This window comes from Eleginops maclovinus, chromosome 8 (assembly GCF_036324505.1).
Source record: "Eleginops maclovinus isolate JMC-PN-2008 ecotype Puerto Natales chromosome 8, JC_Emac_rtc_rv5, whole genome shotgun sequence".
Classification (NCBI taxonomy): domain Eukaryota; kingdom Metazoa; phylum Chordata; class Actinopteri; order Perciformes; family Eleginopidae; genus Eleginops; species Eleginops maclovinus.
The window spans coordinates 19,789,150-19,816,987 of NC_086356.1; the positions used below are offsets into that span (position 1 = coordinate 19,789,150).

General features: G+C 39.0%; 1 protein-coding gene across 1 annotated transcript in view; it reads right to left on the reverse strand.

The window, feature by feature from the left end:
* col27a1a (collagen, type XXVII, alpha 1a) overlaps window positions 1-27,838 on the reverse strand; it is an 87,710-nt gene that overhangs the window by 4,258 nt on the left and 55,614 nt on the right. Inside the window, exons 18-57 of the mRNA XM_063890285.1 lie at window positions 26,815-26,868; window positions 25,931-25,984; window positions 25,790-25,843; window positions 24,806-24,859; window positions 24,656-24,700; window positions 21,372-21,425; window positions 21,240-21,284; window positions 20,948-21,001; window positions 20,274-20,327; window positions 18,496-18,549; window positions 17,441-17,494; window positions 11,886-11,939; window positions 11,562-11,606; window positions 10,547-10,591; window positions 10,284-10,337; window positions 7,675-7,728; window positions 7,337-7,390; window positions 6,233-6,286; window positions 5,918-5,971; window positions 5,186-5,293; window positions 5,055-5,108; window positions 4,851-4,958; window positions 4,655-4,708; window positions 4,498-4,551; window positions 4,214-4,270; window positions 4,073-4,126; window positions 3,940-3,993; window positions 3,779-3,832; window positions 3,017-3,070; window positions 2,662-2,769; window positions 1,900-2,007; window positions 1,704-1,811; window positions 1,547-1,600; window positions 875-937; window positions 736-789; window positions 617-652; window positions 487-504; window positions 338-373; window positions 204-230; window positions 35-82 (exon numbers count right to left, since the gene is read on the reverse strand). Coding sequence (XP_063746355.1) covers window positions 35-82; window positions 204-230; window positions 338-373; window positions 487-504; window positions 617-652; window positions 736-789; window positions 875-937; window positions 1,547-1,600; window positions 1,704-1,811; window positions 1,900-2,007; window positions 2,662-2,769; window positions 3,017-3,070; window positions 3,779-3,832; window positions 3,940-3,993; window positions 4,073-4,126; window positions 4,214-4,270; window positions 4,498-4,551; window positions 4,655-4,708; window positions 4,851-4,958; window positions 5,055-5,108; window positions 5,186-5,293; window positions 5,918-5,971; window positions 6,233-6,286; window positions 7,337-7,390; window positions 7,675-7,728; window positions 10,284-10,337; window positions 10,547-10,591; window positions 11,562-11,606; window positions 11,886-11,939; window positions 17,441-17,494; window positions 18,496-18,549; window positions 20,274-20,327; window positions 20,948-21,001; window positions 21,240-21,284; window positions 21,372-21,425; window positions 24,656-24,700; window positions 24,806-24,859; window positions 25,790-25,843; window positions 25,931-25,984; window positions 26,815-26,868 — 2,301 coding nt within the window. The remainder of the gene's footprint in view (window positions 1-34; window positions 83-203; window positions 231-337; window positions 374-486; window positions 505-616; window positions 653-735; window positions 790-874; window positions 938-1,546; window positions 1,601-1,703; window positions 1,812-1,899; window positions 2,008-2,661; window positions 2,770-3,016; window positions 3,071-3,778; window positions 3,833-3,939; window positions 3,994-4,072; window positions 4,127-4,213; window positions 4,271-4,497; window positions 4,552-4,654; window positions 4,709-4,850; window positions 4,959-5,054; window positions 5,109-5,185; window positions 5,294-5,917; window positions 5,972-6,232; window positions 6,287-7,336; window positions 7,391-7,674; window positions 7,729-10,283; window positions 10,338-10,546; window positions 10,592-11,561; window positions 11,607-11,885; window positions 11,940-17,440; window positions 17,495-18,495; window positions 18,550-20,273; window positions 20,328-20,947; window positions 21,002-21,239; window positions 21,285-21,371; window positions 21,426-24,655; window positions 24,701-24,805; window positions 24,860-25,789; window positions 25,844-25,930; window positions 25,985-26,814; window positions 26,869-27,838) is intronic.

Below are 27,838 nucleotides of genomic sequence, written 5' to 3' on the forward strand. Positions count from 1 at the left end.
ATGTGGAGAAAGCTCAACCTTAAAATCCACCAACCTCAGTCCTGAGAGGAGGTGAATCCATGAACAAAACACCATCTTCCTTCTGCAAAAAAAAAAAATCTTATTTCACCGTTGTCTCTTTATCTTTCTCGTTGACACAATAAATCATTTTCTAACTACTTAAAGCTGTATTGGATGTTATATGCCAACATAACATGACTTACAAATGATTGAGGAATACCCGGCCGACCCTACAGGGGGGAAGAAAAAATGATTTAGACATGTATCATGAATATTTTAAAAGACTTTATGTCATAAAGTTTGATAGCTGCTTTAACATTATAGGTGGAAAACTTACTGGAAGTCCAGGGAGTCCACGAGGTCCAGGAGACCCCTGATAAATAGGAAAAGCACACACTATGGATTAAATGTTGTGTTTCAATCAAGTTTCCATAGAAAATATTAATTATGTGTAACAACAGGAAATGACACAGCATATACACATACCCTTGGGCCTTGGAATCCCTGTTCAAAAGAGAAAAGACTATTCAATGATTTTGTCTTGAAATCTACTTTTTACACATTTAAAAAGAATAAAAACTGAAAAGAAAAGATGTTGTGAGAAGTTAAGACTTACAGTCTCTCCACGATTGCCCTTCTCTCCTCTGGGACCCTGTAAACAGATGCACACACTGATTTTTCTGAAGAATAAATGAGAGAAATGCTACATTTGACATTAATCTGTATAATACATACTGCGCTTCCATTGGGGCCGATGATTCCCATAGGGCCAACGACTCCTGATCTGCCCTGATGGAGAGAAACAGGAGAAAAATAATGAAATAAGAAGTTCATTGCAGTTATTAATTCATATCTGTAGCACTAGTCTACTTACTACTGAGCCCAGTGGCCCCTTTGGTCCCCGAGTGCCCTTTGGCCCAAAGTCTCCTGGAGGCCCCTGAAAACAGCAGACATCAAAAACACTCTTATCATAACCCACTGAGTACATCTTATCAAAACTGTACTCTTATATTTTATAGAATTCAGTGTCTATTTGAAGGCCTAGCAGTCTCCTCAGTGACAGATGAATACATTTTAAGGCGGGACGAGACAATAAATGCACCATAAAAAAATGTGTTCACTTAATGAATTAGTCCTGTGTATGTCTGATAATCATAATGTATTGTTTGATTACATTTTATAATGGTATCTTATATATGTTTCAATGTTCTGTTTGTCATGCTTGTGTATTTCTTTTTATGGATTGTGTTCACATTTGGTTTTTTTTGTAATGTATAAGGTCATATACAAAAATGTTATTAAAATCAATTCAGCTTATGTATAAAGTCAGGGTGAACTTTGTCACCCCTGTAGATTGACTTTTACCTCTGTAAGAGTAAGTTGTTTATCTAATTTATTCTATTTAATTTAAAAACAGAGTTGAGTCTCGAGTGTCAGAAATGTAATGTGGCTGTAAATGACATGAGAATAGCATTTTGACGGCCATGCTTTGCTCTGTGCTCACACATTGTGGAGCATGTGCTGCTGTTTGGTGATGCATACATACCCTTGGTCCAAAAACTCCCAGAATTCCTGGAAAACCAGATTCTCCTATATCACCCTGAACAAGAATGAAGTCATGATCAGACACACATGGTCTCAACATGTCTATTCAAAATTACTGGTGTAGGTAAATCATCGTTTTTCTAATTTATGGTACTCACAGTTTGTCCTTTTGGGCCATGGTCTCCCTGAAGCCCTGGCAGTCCCATCCCTCCTCTGAAACCTCTTTTCCCGGGAGGGCCGCTCTGTCCACGAAGACCCTGCTCACCCTGGATGGATGAAAAAATGATCAAGTAAAAATCACTCATTGGCATTTAAATAAGCACCACAGAGTATATTAGTTATTATCCCTCTCACCTTTGGTCCGAAGGTCCCCTGATCTCCTGGGAGTCCTGGGACACCAGTTTTACCACGAGAGCCAGATTTGCCAGTAGCACCTTCCTCTCCATCATCACCTTGCTCTCCCTACAGGTAGATGCAGATTGTCATCAGGATTCACCACAAAGATTCCAATCCACAATGTGTCTTCCCGTCCAGCACTTTGCCCTGAGCTGGGCATAGTTTAATTTATAACACAATCTCATTGTTTAATAGAGTCCTGAACTGTGCTCATTACATTCATATGTCTAAGAATACACCAGGTGAAGTTTAATGGATTTCCTCATAGCGCCACCCTCAGGAAAAACCTGGTACTTCTCAGGTAGGTCTCTAAACATGGCACACTTTGTTGTTTATTCTGCCCAACACAAATTCATTTTGTAGCATAGAGGATATTTAATCCTGTAAGGCATGCCAACAAAGAAAAAAAAAGGAAAATGAATAAATTAAACAAAAGGGGAAAAAAATCACATTAAAAAGCTTTATTTGTACAGCACTATCCACGCATACATCAGGTGGAAACTAAAACTCACTTGATAATAAAAGTATAAACATGAAAAAAATAATTAGAATGCATGAATAAAGCAGAATCAATACACACTGTAGCATCTCCATACTGTTCTCATCTGCTCTTTTATTGATTTTATATTAGTGGTTGATATTTACATCTTTAAGACCATAACTCATAACTGTGATAGGATAAATAATATTATTGAAGTAGAGATTTCTTCTTTGTCTCACCGGCATGCCTTTACTGCCATCCTTTCCCAGGATGCCGTCCATCCCGGGTGCTCCCTCCAGTCCCTCTCGGCCCACCACTCCTCTGGGACCAGACGGACCCCCCAAACCCTGAAGAGGAGGAGGAGAAGGAAGAGAAGATTAACCAGAAATATAGGCCGAGCATGTTACTGGCTTCTTCCTCTTCGACCTTGAATACAATCTGCTTCCTCCTGTCCACATTAATCTATTCATGATCTTAGTTTAGCCATCTTTTCCACGTTTTCTAGTCACGAAATGCAGACAGTTAAAGAGTATAAACCACCTGTATTCAGTAATGTAATGCATATGTTCACTGAGGCAGGTGTTGTTGACTTACCTCGGGTCCTTTGGTTCCTTTTTGTCCTGAATGACCCTTTTTGCCTTTTTGACCCTTAAGGGAGAGAAAATGGGAGATATCATTATAGTATTAATGTCCCACAGCTGCAGGTCATTGTTTTTCACTGACAATTATCCACAGTTACATCAGATTAAGCAAATGCTGTTGATAAGAACACATTCCTTTTTCAAGCCAAAAGAAGCAAAGAAAAGCACGGTACTACTGTTATATCACAGCATGTATTCAGCTGATTAATGACCTGCTTCTGGATGTTTCTGTTGGATCTCGGCAAACTTAGCTAACCTTCACACTTTGCCAGAGACCTAATGATGTTGTTGCAAATCTTATCTTGCTGATGAGCGTTAATAAAAACTGTCAAATAATGCTCTTAAAAAAAATAAGCTAAGATCATTTGTAACCCTTTTTCCCCCTTCAAGCATCAAAAGAAGGTTTAAAAATAAATAATAATCACACATTTTCCCTATAATAAATGTAATGAAACATTAAACAAAATAAAACATCCTTTTATGAAAAAAGGAAGAAAAAAAAAGACGGTATAGTTGTTTAAAATAATTCAAAACTATGCATTTTTACCCAAATGAGTTACTCCGGCACTCTGCTTTTATACTTTATACAAAACATAGGATCTAAAGCTCTCAATGACAGAAGCTTAAACAATACAACTATTATTAGGACTGCATATCATTTATAACTCACACACACCTCGAGCAAACACACACAAGGTTTATGTTTCATCCTTACTTGATCTCCTTTGGTCCCTTTGGGTCCTTGATGCCCTCGAGGTCCAGCATGCCCCTGAAATTGCAGGTTATGTTAATGAAAGACATAAAGACGCCCTGTGTGAGCCGCTGGTTGTTTATGCAGACTAAATGGCAGAGCTGGGAATCACGCTTTACACTCACAGGTAATCCAGGAGCTCCAGACCGGCCTCTCTGCCCGTCCACACCAACCTGACCCTGAGAAACACACACACAGTATTAACCTTAAGAACTAAAATACATTCAAAACATTATTAAAATGTCTTATTTTACTCACCTTGTAACCGGGATCTCCTGATTCCCCTCTCTCTCCTCTGTCACCTGAAGGGCCCTGATAAAAAGATAAAATGGCATGAGATAACAGAAAATGCTTTCATTCCTACAATCAGCAGCACAAAGTGAGTCAGGGATAACTTACTATGTCACCTGGAGGACCCTGAGGACCCTCCACCTTCCCATCGTCCCCTTGCTCGCCCTGCAGAGGAAAACCAGAACAATGTTAGATCACTTATCTCAGACACACATCTATAAAGTGCCAGCAGCTAGCTTTGCAAACATGCTGCTTTGATTGGAAACTTGTACACCTTCTTTTGAGTGCACTCACTTTGCTGATTATGACTACAGTTTGCACCAATAAATAATTACAAAAAAGGAGATAAGGAGCAAGAATAAAAGATTAGTGTTAAAATGAACAAGTTGTACCTTTTCCCCTTTTGGTCCTGGAGGCCCTATGGGGCCCTGTTTTCCCTGATGACCCTGCAAAGGAAGCATAACATATTATGTTATCTGGAATTATAAATCAAATGCAAAAAAAACCCCACTAACAGTCAAATGTAAAGTTATAAAACTGTCATGTTACCTCATAACCTGCAAGGCCGGGTTCCCCCTGTATACCCATTCGACCAGGAGCGCCCTAGAGAACATGTTCAAAGATTCAAAAGGTTTAATGTCATATCATACACACAACCACAGTGTAGATGTCAACAAGGGGAATCCGGACTGATCTCTTGTGTATAAATAAAGAATGAATGTGTAACATTGCTGTTCCACTTTACCACGTGTCCGATGGTTCCTCTGGACCCTTTCTGCCCGACAAAACCTGGCGGCCCGATCTTCCCCACCGTGCCGGTCTCCCCGAGGTGACCTTGATGACCTTTGGCACCCTAAACACACACAAACGATAAGTTACAGAACAATACAGCGTAACAGAAAACTTTTGCTTTCTAAAGGATTAAACTGACATGATTTCATGTAAATACCTTGAATCCTTGTTTGCCTTTTTCCCCAAATTTGCCAGACTTCCCTTCTGGGCCCTTCAGAAGGAAAACATAATAAGTAAAACTCTTTTAAAAAGAAAAAGGTGTGCATGTTTCTGATGAGGAAGACTCACTCTGACGCCGTTGAGTCCAGGATTTCCAGGTGGGCCTTCCTTTCCCTTTAGCCCGATTTCTCCTTTTTCTCCATTGTCTCCCTCCTGGCCCATGTCGCCCTTTTCACCCTGAACAGAGATAAAGTAACGGACGTTTATTTATGCAGACCATTTCAGACACAGTATAACGTGCTTTACACAGAAAATACGACCACATAAGAGAAAACCAAAAACCTTAATAAATGATATCATTAGGGTAGATTTAATGGATTTGTGGGATGCAAACATTTAATTATGTAACATATTTGAATGAAAAGTGGTGTCTAATAAATATGCACATAAACGTGACTTGGTTAAGGTTAAGGTTATCATTGCAGTATATGGCTGTGTTTTGTTATGGCTGTATCCAAATATTAATTATATGATATGATATATGAAGATATAGGACTTCACTATTGTCACTTTAACTGTAAATGTATATCTATTACTTCTGTAAATGGTTTTACTCCATTCCTGTTTACATTCAGATTTTTCATTAAGAAAGAGTTTAATTTATTCCCACATATTAATATTACTTTCTCACTATGTTTTTGTACTAAAGAGCTATATTTTACTTTTCAATCAGATTCACATTTTATTTTTTTAATGAGTTTTGATGGAAATTGCCTGAGGATTATGCTGTTAATGTACAATATCTGCTTCTCTTCAATTCTTGCACACATGATAAGAATTTAATTGGGGTCAACAGGTCACCTTGGTTCCATCGGGCCCGGACTGACCAGCTTCTCCCTCCAAGCCTGGCTCCCCCTGTTATCACAAACACACAAACACACAAACACACACACACACACACACACACACACACACACACACACACACACACACACACACACACACACACACACACACACACACACACACACACACACACACACATACACACACACACACACACACACACACACACACACACACACACACACACACACACACACACACACACACAAAGGTTAATATTAATGAACATCTCATAGAAATATTTTGATAGCTGGATGCTGATAAACGCACCCGTGGTCCGATCAGTCCCTGCTCTCCGATGTTCCCAGCAAGTCCAAGAGGCCCCTGATAAACACACACACACACACACACACACACACACAAACGTCATTGAACACACAATATTCCCACAGCCTGTCTTGTATTTGTTTGAAATTAATCCATGTTATTCCATGATTAAACTAACAGTTGATATTAAAACACATATTTCCCCTTCCCTGTAGTGCTTTTCTTTAAATCTAGGGAGGATTTTCTTGGTGTGAAACCTGAAAATTCTTCTCTCCAGTTAAATGGATCTAGGTGCCTTGCATGTGGCGCTCAAAGTGTTGAAAAGATAATCTGAATACCTCAACAGAAATGTCTCTTTCTAGAAATCATGACCCGGCAACTAGAGAGGAATGATTGTCCAGGGATGACAGATGAAAAAAGCCTCTTGGCTAGCTTTGGCACATTCACAGCAAGTTTTATTAATGGGCACTTTGTTGTGAGCTACGGAAGTCTATTGCATTCATGAAAAAAAAAAAGTGTTGACAGGCTTATTCTGTCATTATTCTAATGCCATCCTTGCGAAGACATGTCAATATCTCCTAGTGCCTCATTCCAAGTAGGAAATAAAAACAGATGGCAGTGGGAAGCATCCATCATTAGGCTACCCCCGATCGTGTGGTGCTTGCTTCCCTGCTTGGATATCATTAACATGTTTATCGGCTGTTTCTCTGCCTCGTTAATTCAGAAAATCCGAATAACTCGTTGATTCAGAGAAACAAGGTGCCTTTTTTTTATTTTGCATGAATGCCATACGCTTCCAGAGTGAGCAGTTTCCTGAAGGATCTATTTTTCCATATCTAACTACAACGCCCGTATCACTGTGTAGGAGGAAGAATCACTTGTTGGAAGAAAATAGGTCCAACATGAAACTGCCTACAACAAGCTCTGAGGATATTTTGGAGTAACTGGGTCATGATTTCTGGAAAAATACATTGCTATTGAGTTTTTCAAAAGTATCTTTCGACACTTTATGCAATATATTGAAGAGTAGGGATACTAGCCGTAGAGATGTCTGCCTTCTCTTCAATATATGTGTTTAATGTTTGAGGTAAGTGTATAATTCTTCACCTTTTCACCTGGTTCTCCTGGCAGTCCTGGTTCCCCCACCTTTCCAGAAGGACCCTTTATAAACACAGAGGATGGAGGACATGTTAATTACTGTGGCTAATGAGTGTTTGGCTTCAGATATGAACAGTATATCAGAAACAGGACACCTTTGTAATGTGAGTTAATGAGTTAAATGTGACAGATGATTTCAATCAGAGAGCATTGTTGATGCACTGGGGTCGGGTGAACAACAGGGACACATGTTTAATCATTTAGTCACACAATACCCTATGTGTGTTCACGTCCTTATCCATGTGGAATATGAATGTGTGTAAGTGTGTGTTTGCAGAGTCTCTCACCTTTTGACCCATTTCTCCCAACAGTCCAACAGTCCCTGGTGGCCCTGCTGGTCCCTTTAAATGACAACACAAATACTTAATTAATAATCACATTTAATCCTAGTGCGGGAAAGTAAGCACTGTACTCTTTTAAAGTACAAGTTTAATGTACTTGAAATGAGTATTTCCCTTTATACTCTAGCTCTACTACAATTTTATAGGCAAATTTCAAATATTTGATCTGTTAAGATTAGATGATATGAATTAATACTTTGAGTGAATTCCCCAAAATGCTTTATTAACCAATAATATAATAATATATTTCTCAAATAGGTCAGTCTTTATAATAAGTAAGTTTTACTTTTGTTTGTGAAGTTTATTTGGATGCTAATACTTTTTTTATTTAAACTGAAGTACATTTTATAATTGATCTATCATGCTCACGCAGACTGCTCTGATTGGTTAGCTGGCCGGCTCTGTTGTAATTGGCCAACCGCTTAGAGATGTCCCGCCCCTTAGCACAAATCACGTGTTGGAATGCTAGCCAATAGAAGCGTGAGCGATCTATAGTGATGTCACTATGTTCTTCAAGTAAACAAAGGAGTGCAATGGAGGCGTTTCAGGCGGGGGGGGGGGGGGGGGGGGGGGGGAGTGTGGGAGAGAAACTCCCACTGGAGGTAACACAGGGATTTTAGCCTTTGCAGACCATTTACATGCACAAAAACATATAACACGAAAAGGAAGACCCCCAAAGGCAGATAGGGCCTCTTAAATAGATTACTATGGAATAAGCCATTCTGTAAAAAAATAACTTTTGGTACTTGAAGTGTATGTTGTTGCTTGTACTGAAGCTACATTTGGAGTATTTCTAACCAACTGTGTGTATTTCACCCTAATTAACATCAGATCTTCTTCTGTGTGAAAAATATTGAAACACGTGGCTGATTTTGGAAGAGGTTGGTCCAGCAGCAGAGTGTGAAGCATCTGTACAGTTTGGCTCTGAGTGAGATGACCTGCTGTGTGACTTCTTATGCTTGCAAAACACTGACGCTCTGCCATGAATGCTTCTTAATTCAGTGCAAATGAAGGATGTTTGTTCTCCGGTTGACTTGCTTGCAGTCCAAACACTAGTGATGGTGTAAGGTAAGTCACCTGTGTGCTCTTTATTTCATTTTGCAAAGACAGATAACAGCTGAGCTCATGATGCATTGTATCATCAGTGAAAGCAGATGTGCAGCACGACAGATGACACAATGGAGAACGATTGGGAGAAAAAAGGTGAATCTAACAATGTCTTTAACATTTATGTTTAAAGACAGTTGCTAGGGAACATTATTTTGTCCACTTCTATCATCAGATATTTCTTTAAGGTTACCACAACAGATTGGGTTGATTCAAGCTTCAAACGTATATAGTTTTATATAAGTAGCCTATATATAGTTTAGCCTTTTTAGGGACAGTTTGTGTTTTAAACGATACATTTTTGGACTATATTATGCCGTGTTAATGCCTATTGCATATCATTTGGAAAAGGTTTGAGTGTTTTTATTTTATTTTGGAATTTGAAAAACAGCTCATATAATAAATCTATAATAAACCTTGCAGCCAAAACACATACATAATAATGACGCCATTACCAAATATTTATACTATTTTCCACAAAATGGGGCCATTTTCTCATATTTGCCCAGTGAGACAAATAGATCCTATTTTCCAGGTTTGGAGATTATATTCACACCGATAAATCTATTGGATTTCAATACATTTTTTCATTTTAGGACATCAGAGCAGCTTTGGAGTTTGAATTCCAAAGGATCATGCTGTTAGGAATTACTGTTAATTGCAGCAGTAACGACCAGTCTTGATACTCAGTCTGTCACATTGTATTTGTCTTTCCTTTTGTACTAATAAAACAGTCTGCCGTGTGAAGTAACCTGCCTTCAGCTGCCAGAGTGTGAAAGTAAAAGATTATTTGAAACACAACAATATTAGCCTGGGATTCATTTGTACCGATGAAAGCAAAAGAGGATACCCGTCTCTATTATTAGTGATTCATCTTCTTCTCTTCAGGCCTCTTTAGTGTTAAGAGAGAAGCAACGTTTTTCACACTTGACCTTTTCCATACTTTTAATTGTGGAGTATTTCTGCACTTCTCTGTTTTATGTGACTTTGAATTGAATATATTTTGAGTTTTGTTGAAAAGAAACAAAGAAGGTGGGGGACTTTTTCCTATTTTGCTTACATTTTATAAAGTGCAATATAAACGTTTCACTCTTTTCTACTGGTATTACTAGCTGCTTGCTCAGCACATTTATGTGTGCACATAATTATATAATGCTGTCTCTTATCTTGTCCACCCTGGATGTATACCTATGTCATTTATATTTTTATTAATGTTTTATTTTGTCTTTTATCTGCACTTTCCCATGTGCTATAAGAATGTATATCTTTCCGTTGTGAGAGGGATGAATGATATCTGATTTCAATTGTAATCCATATTTGCTGAATATGGGCCGATTAATGGATAATAAAGTAATCAGAAGGTGCAGCCCTAATGTCAAGATACGGTGTGTCGTGGGTAAAGATGTAGAGGAGAGAAAGAGATGAAGAAGGTGGTTGGAGGGTCGTACCGGCTCGCCTGCTATGCCCTTGTCCCCTGGAGGTCCTGAGGGTCCTTGGATACCCTGCAGACAGAGAAGAAGGTTTAAAATACATGTCTCACATCATCTTACATTCATCAAACACTGCAGGCATGCAAAGCTTTTTGACTGTGACAAAATTGCTAGATTCTAATATGCAAAATAAAAGCTTGTTTTGGGTTCCAACTGTGCATCTAAATCTCTTTTATTTATCACCATTATCATATCATTTCTGTAAATAAAAGTGAACTCACAGGAAAACCTTTGAACCCGGTTTCCCCCGGCTCTCCAATCTTCCCCTGTACGGACACAAAACAAAGGAAGGAAATATAAGACAAGTTATTTATGTAATGATATTATATTTCATGTACAGACTGTTGGCCTCCTCTCAGACAAAGCTTTAAAAAAAAAAAGGCGCCCCCTCACCCCTCCTTAGTTTACTTGCTTAGTTTCACTAAATTCCTGGATTCCTATGGGATCATGGTTAGGCCCTTTGGTGCCACAGACACTCACAAATTGAGCCAAGGTCACCTTATATTGCTGTTTGACATAAACCAAACACATAAAAGATCTGTAAAAGGCATTTATGAGTTTGTAAAAGTGGGGAACCAGCAACCTTCCCCAAAACTACTGTATCGCTGAACAATCCCTATATGTTGGGTTTTTTTTAAGATCATTTCTTGGCCTTTTTAGTAATCATGTATCCAAAGATAAGCATGAAAGGGGGAGAAAGGAAACACCATTTAAAAAAGGATAGGTCATAATCCCCAATAAAGTGGGGGAAAGAGAGTTTGAACTGTGTACCTTCATTTCCACTGAGCACTTCTTAATGAAGATGCTGTAAAAGCATTTTATTTTTGCAACCTTTTATCTTGCTTCTCTTCTTCCAAGTCTTTATTGACCTTTTTCTATTTGCTCTTAAGTATTCATCCCTAAGAAATGTGTTACAAAAGTTTTTTGTAGATAAAGGTTAGCATTGTCACAGATATATTTCTGCATGATTTCCAAAAGTGGATTTAAATCGCAACCTGAGTAATAATCCCCAAACCCCTCCAGATGTGGAAATAACTCTGCTTGTCTTGTATGTAAATCAGCAGAAAGACGTTTCTCTCCTAAAAGTAAAATCTGCCTGTGGTCCTCTGCCCTGCTGGTATCAGGTAGTTATTCTAAATCATCCTGATGCTTTCTCCTCTCCAGAGGAACATAACAACTTAAAAAATATATGGGAGGAAGGAGAGGAAAAGTAGAAAAAGTGCCTGAGTGCTTTACCTGTGGTCCAGGGAAACCTATTTTTCCTGGAGGACCCTCAGAGCCCTGCGGAGAGAGGGAAGGATGAGAGAAAGCTTTGTGCTGACACATATCACTTTACTCGATACTTCCTGCCTCCTGAGGGGATGGAAAAGATGTGCAGCTTTCTACTTTTGGTGCACAAGATACATTTACCTCTTAAGAATACACTCTGTATGCTGGAGGATATCATTTATTCACTAAAATGCTATGTTTTGGTCATTACGTTTGCATCTGCACAGTTTGATTCTGTGAACGTTTCTAGGATATTTCAATACATGCATGAGATAAAGTGGGATTTCTTACCGCCTTGCCCTCTAACCCCATCTCTCCTGTTGGACCGTCGGGCCCTATCGCTCCCTGAAACAGAAGACAGCTGTCACTTCACCAACAGAGGTCACTGTAACACAGCCAGACAGCAGCAACATGCTGTACACAAACATCTCTGTGCACTGCATTCAGGCCAACACTTCCCCCCATGTCAGAGGGGAGTGACGGGCTGTACACAACACTTTCAGGGGGAATAAGGAAGTCATTTGTGTATAAATGTGTGTGTGAAAGTGATTGTGTGCACAGAGGGACAGAGTAGAAATCAATAACTACAAGTACATTTACTCAAGTACTAAAGCGCAATTTTGACATATTTGTACTATGAGTATTTCCTTTTAATAAACATACCGCTTTGTACTAATCCACTACATTTGATGGGAAACTATTGCACTTACACTACTAGTTACTGTTTACATTATGAAACATACTTATATAATACAATATATATATTATCTTTATCGACCCATTGGTATACAAAGTAACTAAAATAGTCCCATTAAAGACAAAAAACTTAAAGTGCTTATTTAACCTGTAATTGTGAGTGATAACACCGAAAAGGTAAAATATTCTATCATTAAAATACTTTCAAATGAGCCAATATGCAAAATAATTAATTGAACTTTTTATATTTTATTTTTTAGTTGAAATTGAACATTTGCATAACATTATTTATTTTTTAGGTGAACAATATGGGTTTTCCAATGGCAGATGGTGATGTTTAGAAAATAGAGACCAACTCAATTCATTTGAACTCACACTTAAAAAAAATACCGATGGTTTTCCTACTTTTACTTAAGTAATTTTTCCAGCACTGGTAGAAACACATACGTCCCTCCATAGTTTCCTTTGTCCTATTTCTATTGCATTATTTTCATTTCTATTTCTACAAGTGTATTTTATTTTCCACAAGAATTTCATTGCCAACCGCTGTAGCTTTTGTGCATACAGTATGATAATAAAGACTTTCACTTGTATAATCTTTCAGTCTGTAGGGTGTCACCCTTCAAAGTGACATTAACAGGTCTTTGACTTATTTGAATAATCAGTGCACACACACAGACACACACACTGTAAGTACAGTCTAACTGTTTAGACTACATGTGCTCAACTGTCAAACAAAATCAATCTGCAGTGCCTAAAGGCGACCGGTGCAGAGCAGTTATAATAAATGGCATCTGCTCTGCACCTGCAGCGCTTCTCCTCTGCGCAGTGGAAGATGCCGGCTCCCTGACATGAGTCAATCACAGCTAATAGAGATTATAAATAACAAGATTTTTTTAGTAAAAGAAAGCAAATATAACATGACACAGCCACACAGGCAGCCTAGTTGTGTGAGAGTGTGATGGCCGGGCACACGGGTAGTATAGCTGAAGTGATATAAGCCTATTATACGTAGAGCGGGATAAGCAGCGCTCATTAACATTCCTGTGTGGGGTACCTGCTACCCAATGCGAGCATTTACATAGCCGGATTAACTGGTGAGTTACCAGGCCACGGAGAAAATCACTTTCACTCAGGTATAAGGCCTTACGTTGATTTGTAGCAGAAGTTTCAAACAAAGGCAGAAAAGGAGCAGAAGCTGGGGCATTTGAAAATAATCAGGAACATCTATTTAGACTAGCTCAATAATAAACACTGAGATGATGAGATAAATATGCTGTTCAATATGGAGAACATTAGCTGAAGATTTGTAGGCCAGACATGAGTGGTTATTAGAAAAAAAAAGGCATGATTAGTGAAAAGTACTCTTCATGGCTGACGACCATTAAAATAGGCTTTTAATAAAAACAAAACACAGAAAAACAGAGAGAAGAGGGTCGGAGAAGTACTAACATATTTTACTTGAAGGGGCCATATTGTGCTCATTTTCAGGTTAATATTTGTATGTAGTGCCTCCTGTGTTCAAAAAGCTCTGGGGTGATTGATTGACTGCTTACAGATGTCCCTCCATTAGCATATCACAATGTGATGGGCTAATGTGTTGAGTGCTAGCCAATAGAAATGTGAGTGTTTTATAGTGATGTCACTATGTTTGGGGAGTAAACAAAGGAGTCTAATGGAGGATTGAGGGGGAGTGTGTGGGAGAGAAACTCTCTCTGGAGGGAACACAGGGATTTTAGCCTTTGCAGACCATTTACATGCATAAACACCTAAAGAAAACACTACAGGGAAGGGAAAAGCCCCAAAACGCCAAATGCAAGAAATGGAAATAAAGCCCTGGGACTTTGCTTATGTAAATGCACATGCACTTTTATCTCTGACTTTAACTCTAACAGTTTTTCCATGTTAGAAGACAGTCTGGTGCCAATGTTTCTGAGAGTGAGGCCAGATGTTACAATGCTGACAACATTAAAGTGTGTTCTTTGAGCCAAGTACTGAAGGACACGTGGTGTTTAAGTCAGAGTAGAAGTTGTATACTGCCTTATTAAGCACGGAGATGTTTTCTTTAAACTCATTTTATGAATGACACAATCCCTCATGTTGGACATTTACTCAAAAGAGCTGTCTGTCTCTACCTATGCTGTGTCTCAATTTGTGATCCTACACTTCCTATTTTGAGTGCAAAAGTGAATTATGTCAAAATATAATGCATCTAGTTCACAGATGGTGAACCCATACAGGTCCAAAAGTTAAAATTGGAAATTGGAACACTAGAAGGGGAGGGACACACACACTTTTAAAAACACTGCACTACAATTAATACAGTTTTCAATTTGTCAGAAGAAGCTAAAAACCGAAGAAGAAAAGAAGCAGAGGAAGAGCTCAAATGTTGCAACCATTTTTTCATGCACATCCTTGCTCAATTTGGAACACTATCCAAGTAAGTTCACAGCGTACTGCACTGCACTCGCACAAATAGAAATATCCAGATTGGGACACAGCATTATATTTTAAAGTGTTTAAGTTTTGATGTTCTTTATCAATCATTTCCTACATCAAAGACGTGTTTGTCCAGACGAATGTTGGATTCATGAGAACTAAAATTCTTTCTTGTGCTGACTGTGTGTGGTTGGGGGTGCGGGGGTGAGACATGTGTGCATATCTGTGGTTGCACACATTTACTGAATGTCTGAGAGAACCACCTCAACATTATGTCCTCTGGCTCTCTACACTCTGGACTTCAACATACAGTAAGTCATGGAGTAGCAGGCAGATGTACTGGCAGTGGAAGCAGCATACAGTAGTATTAATTGGAACCACAGTTTGAGACATGAGGGTGTCTAAGCCAACCACAGCGAGGCCCGTCTCCCATGGACGCTCAGATAAAGCAATGTTGTTTTATCCCACTCTCCAGCTGGCTCAGTGGACTGTTAGCCATAAAAACATCTGTTAAAAGCGTAAGAAATAGTTTGGCGACACAACTGAACTTTAAAAAAGAGCACATAAAGAACTGAGAGTTGTGAAGTTGACCCCGATACATCAGTTGTATTGTGTCCTGCGCTATTCTGCTTCATTGTCATTACATTGTCCGTGTAAAAAATCATTATTGCCACTTCGTTCTTTGAACACCGTTGGGGAGGAACAATGTAATTCATTTCAATTCCAGCTGCTTGTTTTGAACGGTTTTTCTTACGTCTGTAGTTGTATGCAATTTCACTTTGGATGTTAATTTAATTTGACTGGTGTCTGTGTCTACAGTTTATTCATTTTCTTTTTGCCAAAGGTTAATCTACATTTAGATTTATTTCCCAAAGCATGAAAATGACTGGTGTAATAAATACAACTGATAGGAGGGCCTGTGTTTCATTTGAATGGAATGCAGTCATATTTAATATCATTAGTTATACCTGGAAGTGACAACTTTGTGGTGGAACCAGGCAAATGCGCCAAAAAATACTGTCAGTTTGAAAAATGATGAAGAAAACAAATGTGGTCCCAGCTTTGTGCATCACTTTTTAGTGTCCCCATTTTGTTGTGTTTTGAGCTTCTTGCAGTGTGTTTGTCACAGCTGATTCTGGTCTGAAAGCTGCCATTGTGGTATTTATGAATTATGTTTTATGAGTTTGAAATCTTTGCTTTCCATTTATGTGGAATAAAATCCTCCATCACCGGAGCTCTTCCTGCTGTTAATGAGCTTTGACTTGAAGAAGGATGAAACAGCCTCGTGCTTTTACTTTGAACCCGAGAGTGTGTTTTGCAAGCACCCATGTCCATTAAACACACATGACCTCAGTTCAGATGCAGTTCCATATCACTTCATTATGTTCAGCCACTCAAGTTTTTTCCAACGGCTCAACATGGCACATGGCTCTTATTACAGCAAGTCTTTTACCAAGTGTATGATATGTTCTTAAAGGGATATCTTGGATGTCTTAAAGTGCCTATCGTGTGAGATTTTGATCCAAAGTCAGTGTAATACCTACATCGAGTGTGGAAAAACGGTTGAAGCAGGACAGCCAACATGGGATTGACTTGAAATAAACTACAGAGGTCATGTTCATTATTAAGAAGGAACATGTCATAACCTGTGACAGTGCCAATTATTGATGGGATACATTTTGGGATAATGGTTCTCCCTTTTTTTTTTTAATACTGCTGCTTAATTGTTACCATGGTTTTTCTGTTTTTATTTCATTAACGTGTGCTCGCCTCTATTTATCCACTCTATCCTTTTTCCTGTGTGGTAAGTTTGCTGTTGTAACTTCTCTGCAGGACGAAGAGATCATAAATGTACTGCTGTGATGCAGATTTTAGCCAATAAAATCAATATAAGTTTAAGTGTACACTTATTACTGCGATACCTTTTCAGGCAGCATATTCCAATATGAGCTGAAGCACTTATCTAAGCTCTTTTCAAAATGACCAGACTCCATTGATAGAATCACTAACTTTACCTGGTAGAAAACAGGATTGTCTGGGGCCTCAATTGGTTCAGTTATATGTCTTATTGTGTGTCTTTAGTGAAGCCAAACTAACCCTTTTAAACACTCAAGTCTCAGAATAAAAAAATGAAACTATAAGAGAGCTTTTTATATAGAACAGCATCTTCCATGTTCCGCGAGGTAAAATGACTGGTCTGGTGTGAGCAAAAAAAAGATATACAGTTTATAACAGCTTCCCCATCAGAATATACTGTATACGGCAAGGACTAGCAATGAGTATATTCTAAATATACTGTAGTATCAACTTATAGTGGCAAAGATGAATTAAGTGTGTGTTCCTTCTATAGGTGGATATCTACATTTAGCTGTTGCCACCATCCACAGTTGGTTGACTTCCTGTTGGTACTCATTTCCCAAAGCGTGTGCCAACCACCATCTACTGTATATACTGACTAGGTATTATAATATTATGTTCTTTATTTTTATTTGTGTAAACATATCACACCTGAATTTCCTAACTTGGATGAATAAAGAATGATCTTATCTTTTCTGACCTTGTACCTGTTGTCCTGTCTTATCTTATGTAACCCCCCTAAACAAAACATCCATACCACCCCTTTAAGGTAGGGAACCATGAGACACTTCCTACAGAGCACAAGTCAACAGCAAAATTGCAAAAACAACAACAGGTATGAGAATCAGACTTACCCGTAAGCCTTTGGGTCCTCTGGTACCGGCGGGGCCTGCAGCTCCAGCAGAGCCCTGATGAACAAAGGAAAAGGGGGGGGGGGAAGGAGAGGAGGGGAAAGGGAAAAAGGAAGGAGAGATAAAACTCAGGTTCACACTGACAGAGCACAGAGCCCCCTGGCTGCTGACCCAGGGGGGCAGGCTGACCTCGGGAACACACTACAGGGTTTGTTGATGGATCTGTCACTCACACCAATTAAAGAGCCTGCTACGGAATTCCGTCCCGCTGCACCCCCCCCCCCCCCCCCCCCCCCCCCACCATCACCACCACAGCCCCGTATTTATGTTTGTTTTGGTTCCCCCCGTGCTCTGTCAAACCTGACCATGACAAGGACACAGAGGGAGGGGGTGGAGGGGCAGATTCTAATTGGTTGTAGGTGTTGCTCCTTTGACTGACAGCAGGGTAATGCAGGTTCAGCAGGAGGCTGCCAGCTCTCATAATGCTCAGAGAGCCCGCTGCACCCTGAGAACACCACACACTGTCCTCTGAAACACACCAGAGATACTCAAACACAGCTTTGTTCAAAACTTGGAGTTTTAATGTTTGTCGGTATCCCTAAAACAGCCGTACCTGCTCGTCCACAGAAAACTCAAATGTGAATAACTGTACATCGCATTGATGTAATATCATCTGCAACATTACGAAGCAAAATGTGATGGAGTAAAAGCACAAAATTGTGCACAAAATAACGAGATGATAATAGAGTGCCAAGTAGTGCGCTATACATTTTTTTGAATGATATTCTACTCTTTTACTCTTCACTCTTTCTCAGGGGGGAAAGGGAGGGACAACAACATACGGAAAATACACACACTTATGTATTTTGCACAGAATGGATAACAAAGCCATTTCTCACCATGTGAATTGCACTATTTTTTGTCTTTTTTTCATTTCTAGGCGAGAGTCTATTATATCTTGCAGGGGTAAAGGAGACTGGAAGTAAAACATTTTAATGCCAAAACTACTCTGTTGCTGTATTTGAATATTGAAAATGTGCTAAAGAGTGATGACTTACTGGTCTTCCTGGTGGTCCGGTTGGCCCGGTCTCCCCTGGTGTTCCTGGGTGACCCTATCATATGAACACACACACACACAGATTAGAACTGACACATAACCATATCATGCAAAGGGTACTATTGTTCTGTAAACCATCAAATGTGACGTTATTAGACGGAATACACAAACTAGCTCTGAATACTATGTACATTAGAAGTTAGAAATTGTAAAACATGTTTGTAGGTTTGTCCCCTAAATGGAAAATGATATGCAAATGGTGAATTGCTGTAAAAATGTTGTTTCAATAAAACAGGAGGATATTCTGATTGACATTATGCCTGGACACATAATATTACTGTTCTGTATTATTGTTTCTGACAAAACAATGAAATTGGTTTCAAAATAAAAATAGAAAGGTAATAAATTGAATTTCAGTCGCGAACACACACAAAAGCATGAGCAAAGGCACACAGCTGCAGGACAGTTCTGCACCCTGGAGAGCAGCTCTACTGTAATAATCAGAGCCGGTGTGGAGAGGAGAAAAACAGACTGACGACATGATTTTATATCTGAAAACATTCCGCTTTGGGCTGCTTTTCTTTCTTCATTTTATTGGACCTCACTCTTGGCCGGATCATTTGTAAAGCATAACTATGTAATGGGGAGAATTTTCAGTCGGATCAGCTGAGTGCAATAAAAATCTGTCCACAGTGGAGAGCCATAGCACAGTAGGCTGCTCTGATCTCATGCATCCCCAGGAAATGAAATCATAAATGCATGTAATATGTCTGCTGGTCAGATTCTCCCCCCTTTTGGTATGATGCAGACTTTTCCAGGGGGTCTGTTTCTGTTCAAGCTCAGAGATCGGGATAAATGTGCATCGAGTTTGCTAGATCTTGAGAGACATCTTACTGTCAGTCAGGAGGAAACTTCTCTCTGTTTCCTGAGATTGATGACTTAATGTTATCCACTTCAGTTGGGCATTCAGTATACATGAGACTGTCGACATCTGATAAAGACAGGGCCATTTCAAGGGCCAAATAAAGGCAATTTGCACTATTTGAAAGAGCAAGGTGTGTGATAGCCCATGAAAGACAAGACCTTGGGGGAAACAGCGCTGCACTGCAAATCACAATCATTATTTTTCGTTTCTTTATTCTAAAAAAAAAAAAAAACTATTGCAGGGATTCTAAGCCTTTGTAATATCAAATGTAAGGATTTTCAGGCCCCATTCCCACAAATTAAACTACTAGACAGAGCATAGATTCAAACATGGATCACGTAAATAACTACAAAAACACTGAGAATTCTATAATGGGAACAATCAGATGGTTTTCAATGCCCAATGCCAATTTTTGTGTAAAGTTTCAAGGTAATTGTCCCCCTCAAATACACAAACACCCAAGACTTTAAGGATCTATGAGAAAAACGCTATTTCACAAAACAAGAAAATGAGCACGATCTGTGGACTTTAAATATTTTCATGGAGGTAAATTATTGGACGCCATCCATTCAAACTTTTTTTCTCTTTTCTTTTAATCAATGTTAAGACTTTTCCAGGTAAAGGTCTCTCGCCGAATGCCTCAAATACCTCGGCTTATTCTTGTATGTACAGATTTTGTTTTGTATTGACCTAATCCCACACATCAGTTTATTCCCATGGGAATAACACACACAGTTTAGTTTGAGATGACCATTTCTTGTGATTTTTTTAATGACATCTTAGCCAGAGAATAATGTATACACTCATCAATGAAGCTATCAATCTCTTAAGGACTCCAGTTATTTCTGTCTTACCAGTGATCCCTTTTCTCCAGAAGGTCCAGGATGGCCCATTGCTCCTCGATCACCCTGAAAAACAAAGTACACACTCAGTCTTTACATGTCGCCATACAGGTTATCTGAAATAACATGTTTAATAGTTCAAATGAGGATTTATTTTCTTATTAAATAAGTGCATTACATAAATTGTATACATTTCCAGATCAGAAATCAAACCATTTGATAAATCCAGGTTCAATACTCCGCATTATATGACATATTAGAGTAAAAGGCTTTTTTACAGAGGACATTTTGGCCATTAAAAACATGTGAGCAAACTCCTCTCTTGGTTTGTGCTACTGAGTGGAGATTTCTGGCTCAAAGTGTGAGAAAAATACAACTAAGAATAAACAGCCTCTACAAGAAATGCAATGCTCTTCAAGTGTAAAAAATGTTTAAGTTATAGATGTAACCATGAAACTAATGCTAACTTTTGGCGAGTTTAGTAGAAATCTACCGGCACAAATACATAATGTTGGCAAATAAAATATTTATATTTATTTTTGTTATATATTCACAAGTCTGATAGAACACATTATGAACATAGCCCAAACTCTTTAATCCCCAAATTCAGCAGTAAATAAAAACAACCGTTATGTCTGTCTTGACTTAAAGGAAATAATTCACAAGGAAACACAAAGTTATTTTACCTTCTCTCCTGCCAGTCCTGCCTCTCCCACAGGTCCGATGAAACCCACCAAACCCTGAAACACAGACACACAGACGCACGCACGCACACACACACACGCACGCACGCACGCACGCACGCACGCACGCACGCACGCACGCACGCACGCACACACACACACACACACACACACACACACACACACACACACACACACACACACACACACACACACACACACACACACACTTACAGTTGGATGGATGAATGGATTGACATTTGGAAAAAGAATGGAAGTGGCTCAGTTTGCTTACCCTTTCTCCCATGGCTCCGACTAACCCTGTAACACCGGTTTCACCCTGCAGAGAAACAACAAGGCATTTGTTTGCAATAATTCAGTCAATATTGTTCATATTTTGTGTAAAAATCACATTGGCTTTACTCACCTTGACTCCCTCTGGACCAACCTTCCCAGGAAATCCTTTTCTGCCCATTCTACCCTGAAAAGGGGCAATGAAGAAGAGTAAATACAGAGGGAAACTCTTAATGCATCACATTGATCATAAATCCTCTGTTTCTATAAAGGATGTGCTTCCTGAGAGAGGACAGTTTGAGGAGCCAGCAGGGAGGCGGTCTGCAGCTGCTGCAGAACATCCGACATGACACAGGACTGTCTGCTACAGGTAACACTGACTGGACATTTGGGCAGCCTGTGTCAGCGTCAATGACCGTAATGTTCCGCTTTCACAGACGGTAACATGGGGTTGAAGGGGGGGTTAAGTGCTTTTTCAGCAGCAATAAGTCCTGGTTAGGGCTGCTAAAAGTCGGAGTGACTCAACAATTCCAGTTGAGTTTTAAGGTTTGGCAGAAGACATTACAGGCTAACACTGCACTCAGAAGCACACAGTAAAAACTGATTATTGGAGTAACCTGGGAATTAATAAGAGCTGACAAGATTGGATCTTCTTATCACGACTGACCATGTCAAACAAATAAAGAAAGTCAAGTCAAGTTTATTTCTGTTAAGCTGACCATGGGTGTACTGTGGGCCCCTTGGCACAGACCTTAAAGGCTCTTTTTCCTACATAGAAACAAGACATAGACCTATAGTTGTTTAGCCTGGTTTTGTAATTGATTTAGTGACTATTTGTGGTTGTTTTGCACCTTTTCAGATTTCTTTGCAGCTTTTTTGCATGTCTTAGTGATCTTGGTGGTTTTTTTGTATTTTCAAGTCTCTTTGTAGTTTATTTGGGTCTCTTTTTGATTATTTTGTCACTCTTTGTGGTTGCTTTGCCACTATTCATTGTCATTTTGAGTCTCTTTGCAGCTTTTTTGCATCCCTGTGTATTCTTTGTATCTGTTTGTAATTTTTTTGAGTCTTCTTTGAAGTCATTGAATTTTACTTTCCGGACATCTTTTCCAAGTCTCTTCCTGGTTTTTTTGGAGCGACATTATTGGAGTAAAAGATAAAGTGAACATCCCAAATAACAGCGAGTACAACAACCAACATCAAAAGTCACACAAAAAAATAAGATGGAAATGGAAAACATATTAAAATGTGTCAAAATCTGAAACAGAAACATGATAACCCTCTTTAAAAAAACAAATAGATTATGAAATACTAAAATATTAAAACCAAAGAACATGGAAAATATGTACTTCTTAAGTTTTATCTTAAAAGTGTCAATGGAGGAGGGACATTTTATCAAAAGAGGAAGGTTATTGGAAAGCTTTGGAGGCTCTTTTTCCACTAGCTTTGATTGTTAAACAGTTAAAGCACATTTTCTGAGGACCAAAGAGGCCTGCAGTTAAATAAAAGAAAACATCAAAATGCACCAAGACAAAAGGGACGAGGATAGTTAAAGAAAGGAGACAAAAAAAAAAGAGGGGATGTCATTGATAGCAAGGCAGTGAAACTAAAAGGCAGCTGGAGGTGGAGGAGTAGCAGGACATCAGGCACCTGGCCAGAGATCAATCACTGCTCCTGAAGGAGTCAAACACCCCTTCCCCTCAGATGGGGATGGAGTGGGTTAGAAACAGGGGCAGGGTGGGGTGAGTGACTGTGAGTGAGAAAAAGAAAAGCTAGACTGATGAATTAACATTAAAAGGTTAGAAGAGCACAGTTAAAAGCATGTCTATAATTGTAATGGTCAGTGTCAGAAATGAGAGATAAATGCCTTTATGGCAGCTATAAATCTCACCACCTATAAACATGGTGGTGGCAGATATCACCCCCTGGTGGACGGGGATATGGATTGCACACGGTCCTGCGCTGTGAATGGATGATCACCTGGAGGCAGGCCATACTAAGAACCTCCACAAAAACTCCAGCTATACATATCTGTAGGAACAACCAATAATGATGACCCCCTTTATGTCCTCAAATAAAATCCAGATTATCTCTCACTGTGACACAACAAACTGTGGGATGAACAATTAAAATGAAATAATGAAATGATACTGCTCACTGTGTAGGAGGCAGAGACTGATTTAAAGTAAGCTGTGTGTGGGTCGCAGTGGGTTGTTATCACATAGAGTTAAATGATTACTGCAGACTGGGAGAACAGCATGCTGGGAGCTCATTGTGCTGTTAACTGCAACACTGAGGGAGTTAGCTGTTCTGCATAGCATGCAGACAGATTTCAATTCAAACTGCAGCTCATAGACTCTGAGATATTTCTGTTCCTTTCCTCTCTCTCTCTTTTGACTTTACTGTTCCACTTTCAAAAATCCACTTTTCCATTGAATTTCCTTCAGAACAATCTTGTGCTTTTTTTGTCGCTTTTATCCAATTCAATGTGTTATTTTGTTCTTTTTATTAATTTTGTTCTTAATCTTTTGGTTGACAGATGAATTAATTTGCCTCAGCTATCATATTTACACTTACATATCTCTGATTTTTGTATGAATTATTGTTTTTATCAAGCTTTATTTTAAATACAGCCTCTCACTTATTGTTCTTTACAATTAAAAGTTGAAAGGATGAACACATGAATAAATGCTTTGAGAACTATAAGGATTTAAGACATGAGAGGTTTTCTTTGATATATAAAATAAACAATATTTATCCAGTGATTATCCATATCCCTGATCCTCAGAAACTACTGTATTGATGTAGGGAGAATGTGCCTTCATGTGCAGCCAAATCAGTTTGTGTTACCTCACACTACGTTTAAAAGTGATGCATCCCACTGCTCATGTTATTAACTGCTGTTTAATGCCTTTTTTTATATAATAAGTAAATGGTAAATTGCTGATATTTGCACAGTGTATATTTATTGCTGATCATATGTCAATGTTTAAAAAAATGTCACCTCCACTTTGTACACAGGTTTTTGATAAATCATGCCAATAAAGCTCATTTGAATTCAAACAAAGGATATGAAATGAAACCATAATGATGCCCATGATAGATTTGATTGGCCTGAATAGAAGTTAAACCAACGTACACACAGACCATCACTAAACACACACTAGTGTTCTCCTCACATGCTACACCAGTGATCCTGGTGTTTCTTTTTTTTTAAGTTATTTTTTGGGGGCTTTTTGCCTTTAATCGGATAGGACAGTGGAGAGTGACAGGAAAGTGGGAGAGAGAGTCGGGATGGGATCCGGAAAGGACCACGGGTCGGGAATCGAACCCGGGTCGCCGGCGTACGGTGCAGGTGCCCCAGCCAGTTGCGCCACGGCCGGGGCCATGATCCTGGTGTTTACATATCTTCTAACTCACCTCCAGTCCTGTTGGGCCTGGTGGTCCGATCGGGCCCTCGTCTCCCTGGAGACATATGATATTGATCTTAGCATGACTTATATTTGGGGACATAAACAGGAGTCTGGGGCCATTCAGACTTTAACGTCCTATGGTGCTTTGGGGACTTACCTCCAAGCCAGACACGCCTCGTGGCCCCGGTAAACCTCGGAGCCCCAGCTTTCCCTGGAAGGGGAAGAACAGGAAACTGATGAAAACAGAACTGAAAATGATTGCAAATGGTTCAAAATAAATTTGGTCATCACAAAGATGTTTCAACCAAAAATAGTGTGTCCTTCACAGTTGGTCCACTACTTTGGTCCAGACTGAAATATTTTGACAACTATTGGATCGATTATCATGATTGTATGTTCATAAGCTGCATTTCTAGAAAGTCATGACTCAACCCAATCTTTGTAGTAGTTTTGCATCAAAATGTAGGCTCAATTTTTACAGAAATATATGGATGAAGATCCCCCTGATACCTTATAATGGTTTTAAAAACTGATGTCCATCTTGCCAATGGAAAGAGTATCATGTGCTTACTGGTCCCTAACAGCACTTTACATTTAAAGGAGTTAATATAACGGAAGTACTCACACATGGACTGGGTTGTTGTCCAACATTGATCCTGTTTCTTTTTTGTTGAGGGTTTTACTTTGTGTCATTGTTTTGTCTTTATGTCTTGGTATTTTATCTATTTGTGACTACTGATATAGAATTATTGATACGAAATGTAAGGTCATTTTGACATTAACGCCAGTAACCAAAATATATTTGCCTGAAAGACAAAAAGAGTAGAGTAGACTGAAATAGTTCTTATTTTGCTTTATTTTTATATTTTGGAGTTGGAATGGTGATTACTTGACCTAAACACACAACCATGCTTTGTGTTTTGTGACTAATTACCTGCAAAACTAACATCATTACCTTCACCCTCAGCTTTATTCAGATTTGAGTATTAATTAGCATCCTTGCTAAACTAGAATCTATCCAAAAGCACTGCTACACCTAACATTTCACAGAGCTGCTTTAATGACTGCAGTCTCTGTTCTGTTTTATGTAAAACATCCCCCGGTTGATGGATTGCTCCAGACATATGATGGTTGTGCTCACCTTTGGTCCTTCAAGGCCGTTCTCCCCCGGTGGTCCCATGTCACCGGGAAAACCCTGTCATGATCAATTATACAAGTTTTTGTATTGTCTCCCTGTTCAAATATAGACTCACACATGTAAAGCAGAGATGTAAAGACAAACCTCCGGGCCTGGAGGTCCAGATGCTCCAGCAGGGCCTCTCTCTCCCAGCTTCCCCTGCGACAAACACAAAGGGAGTTACGTTTTCAATGAATATTCGGACATTTTAGAAGAATTGCTTAATTCCCTGTATTACATATGTGTGATTATTATAACGCTACAGCTTAGAGCGTTAGTGGTTCAAGAAGGTGCGTTTTGTCAACTTCGAATAGAGCCTGGCTAACTGTTTCCCTTTGTTTACAGTCTTTATGCAAAGCTAAGCTAACCTTAACTGTATGGATGGACATATGATGTCAACATCTAATTCTTATTAAAGTTCTCCTTAATTTTGCACTTCCCTAAATCCTGTACATAAAAAACCACTAACTTGAAAGTGAAGCATTTCAATTCCCTTTTTTTAAACACTTTAGTATTTATTTACTTTATACACACAGTGGTAAAACTACACCAAAACGAACCAGTGCATAAAGAACATAATACATTTTTCCTATTTTTTGTAAAATGTGTTTACCTTTACTTGAGAATAGAATATTTGCTGTACTTTATTTCGACACTTTCTATGCATTAGTGGGCCTTTCCATGAACTTAGAGATTATATATACCTTATTCCTTATTCTTCATTCAGATGAATTTATTTATTTATTTGATTGTTCATGTAAAAACGACTAGAGCAGAGCCTGGCTCTAATTTTAAAGATCAGCCTGTTTTCTGTGTTGTTTTGAAAAGTGTGTCACAATGGACCCCTTGTCTTTCATCTACCCACTGCCACAAATAAATAACCTGAACCTGAATAGCCAATTCCCTCCATCCCAGAATGGATCTTATTTTGGGCCAATAAGTCATTCGATTTCCAGATTAATTTCCTGCTCATTAAAGCCAAAACTCACCTGTGGTCCTGGTTTTCCATGGACGCCTGGTAACCCCGGAGCCCCTTGTATGCCCTGTCAAACACAAACAGCACATAATAAAAATCACAGACAGAATTCAGAAGCAAAGAGAAGAACCCTGATTTCTTTCTGAGGGAATTAGAAAACATTACACATGCACAACTCTGCTCAGGATTCCAGCTCTCGGATGCTAAAAGGGTCTGAAACTAACACACAAACACACACACACACACACACACACACACACACACACACACACACACACACACACACACACACACACACACACACACACACACACACACACACACAGTGAGGAGGGTTTACATAAGAATTTCCACAAATTGGACAGCACACATCTGGCTAAGTCGTTATGCAAAGGCACAGTGGCTTTGTAAAAGAGTGTCTATTTTATCAGTGTGTATATACACACAAGAATGTTCTTCATCTTAAAAGAAACTCAATATCAATGTTGATATAAATCTGTTTGAATCCACGCTTATTTTATGGCATGCTGTATTTATTCTTTTTTGGATATAATCAAATTTAAAGAACAAATGGACAGGAAAAACACTAACCTTCATATATATAGCACAATGTAATATCATTTCACACACAAGAAAGTTCATTATAAAATGATGTTTTTGTTGTTTTCTAATTCTTTTGAGTTGTTTTGTTTGTAATCTTGTATAAATAAGATCCAAAGGCTTTAGTGTCGTATTCACATAGCTATAGTGCGGTGGCCTACAGGTGCCAACACGCTACAACAGCCCAAAACACTTACATTAGGCAGAACGCACTGCAGTTTAAAAAACAATGCAAATAAAAAATACATGGCTGACTTCATAATCCCTGAATGTCACCAAGCGCTCTGGTACCAGCTATGTGCGTCACTTTTTAGTGTCCCCTGGTTTCTGTCCTATTTTGAGCTTCTTGTAGCGATCTTTATATGCAGCGTTTCGTTAGCGCAGCACTTTTTGTAAACGCTGCGCAAGTTTTGCATGTGTTTTTGCACATTTGTGTT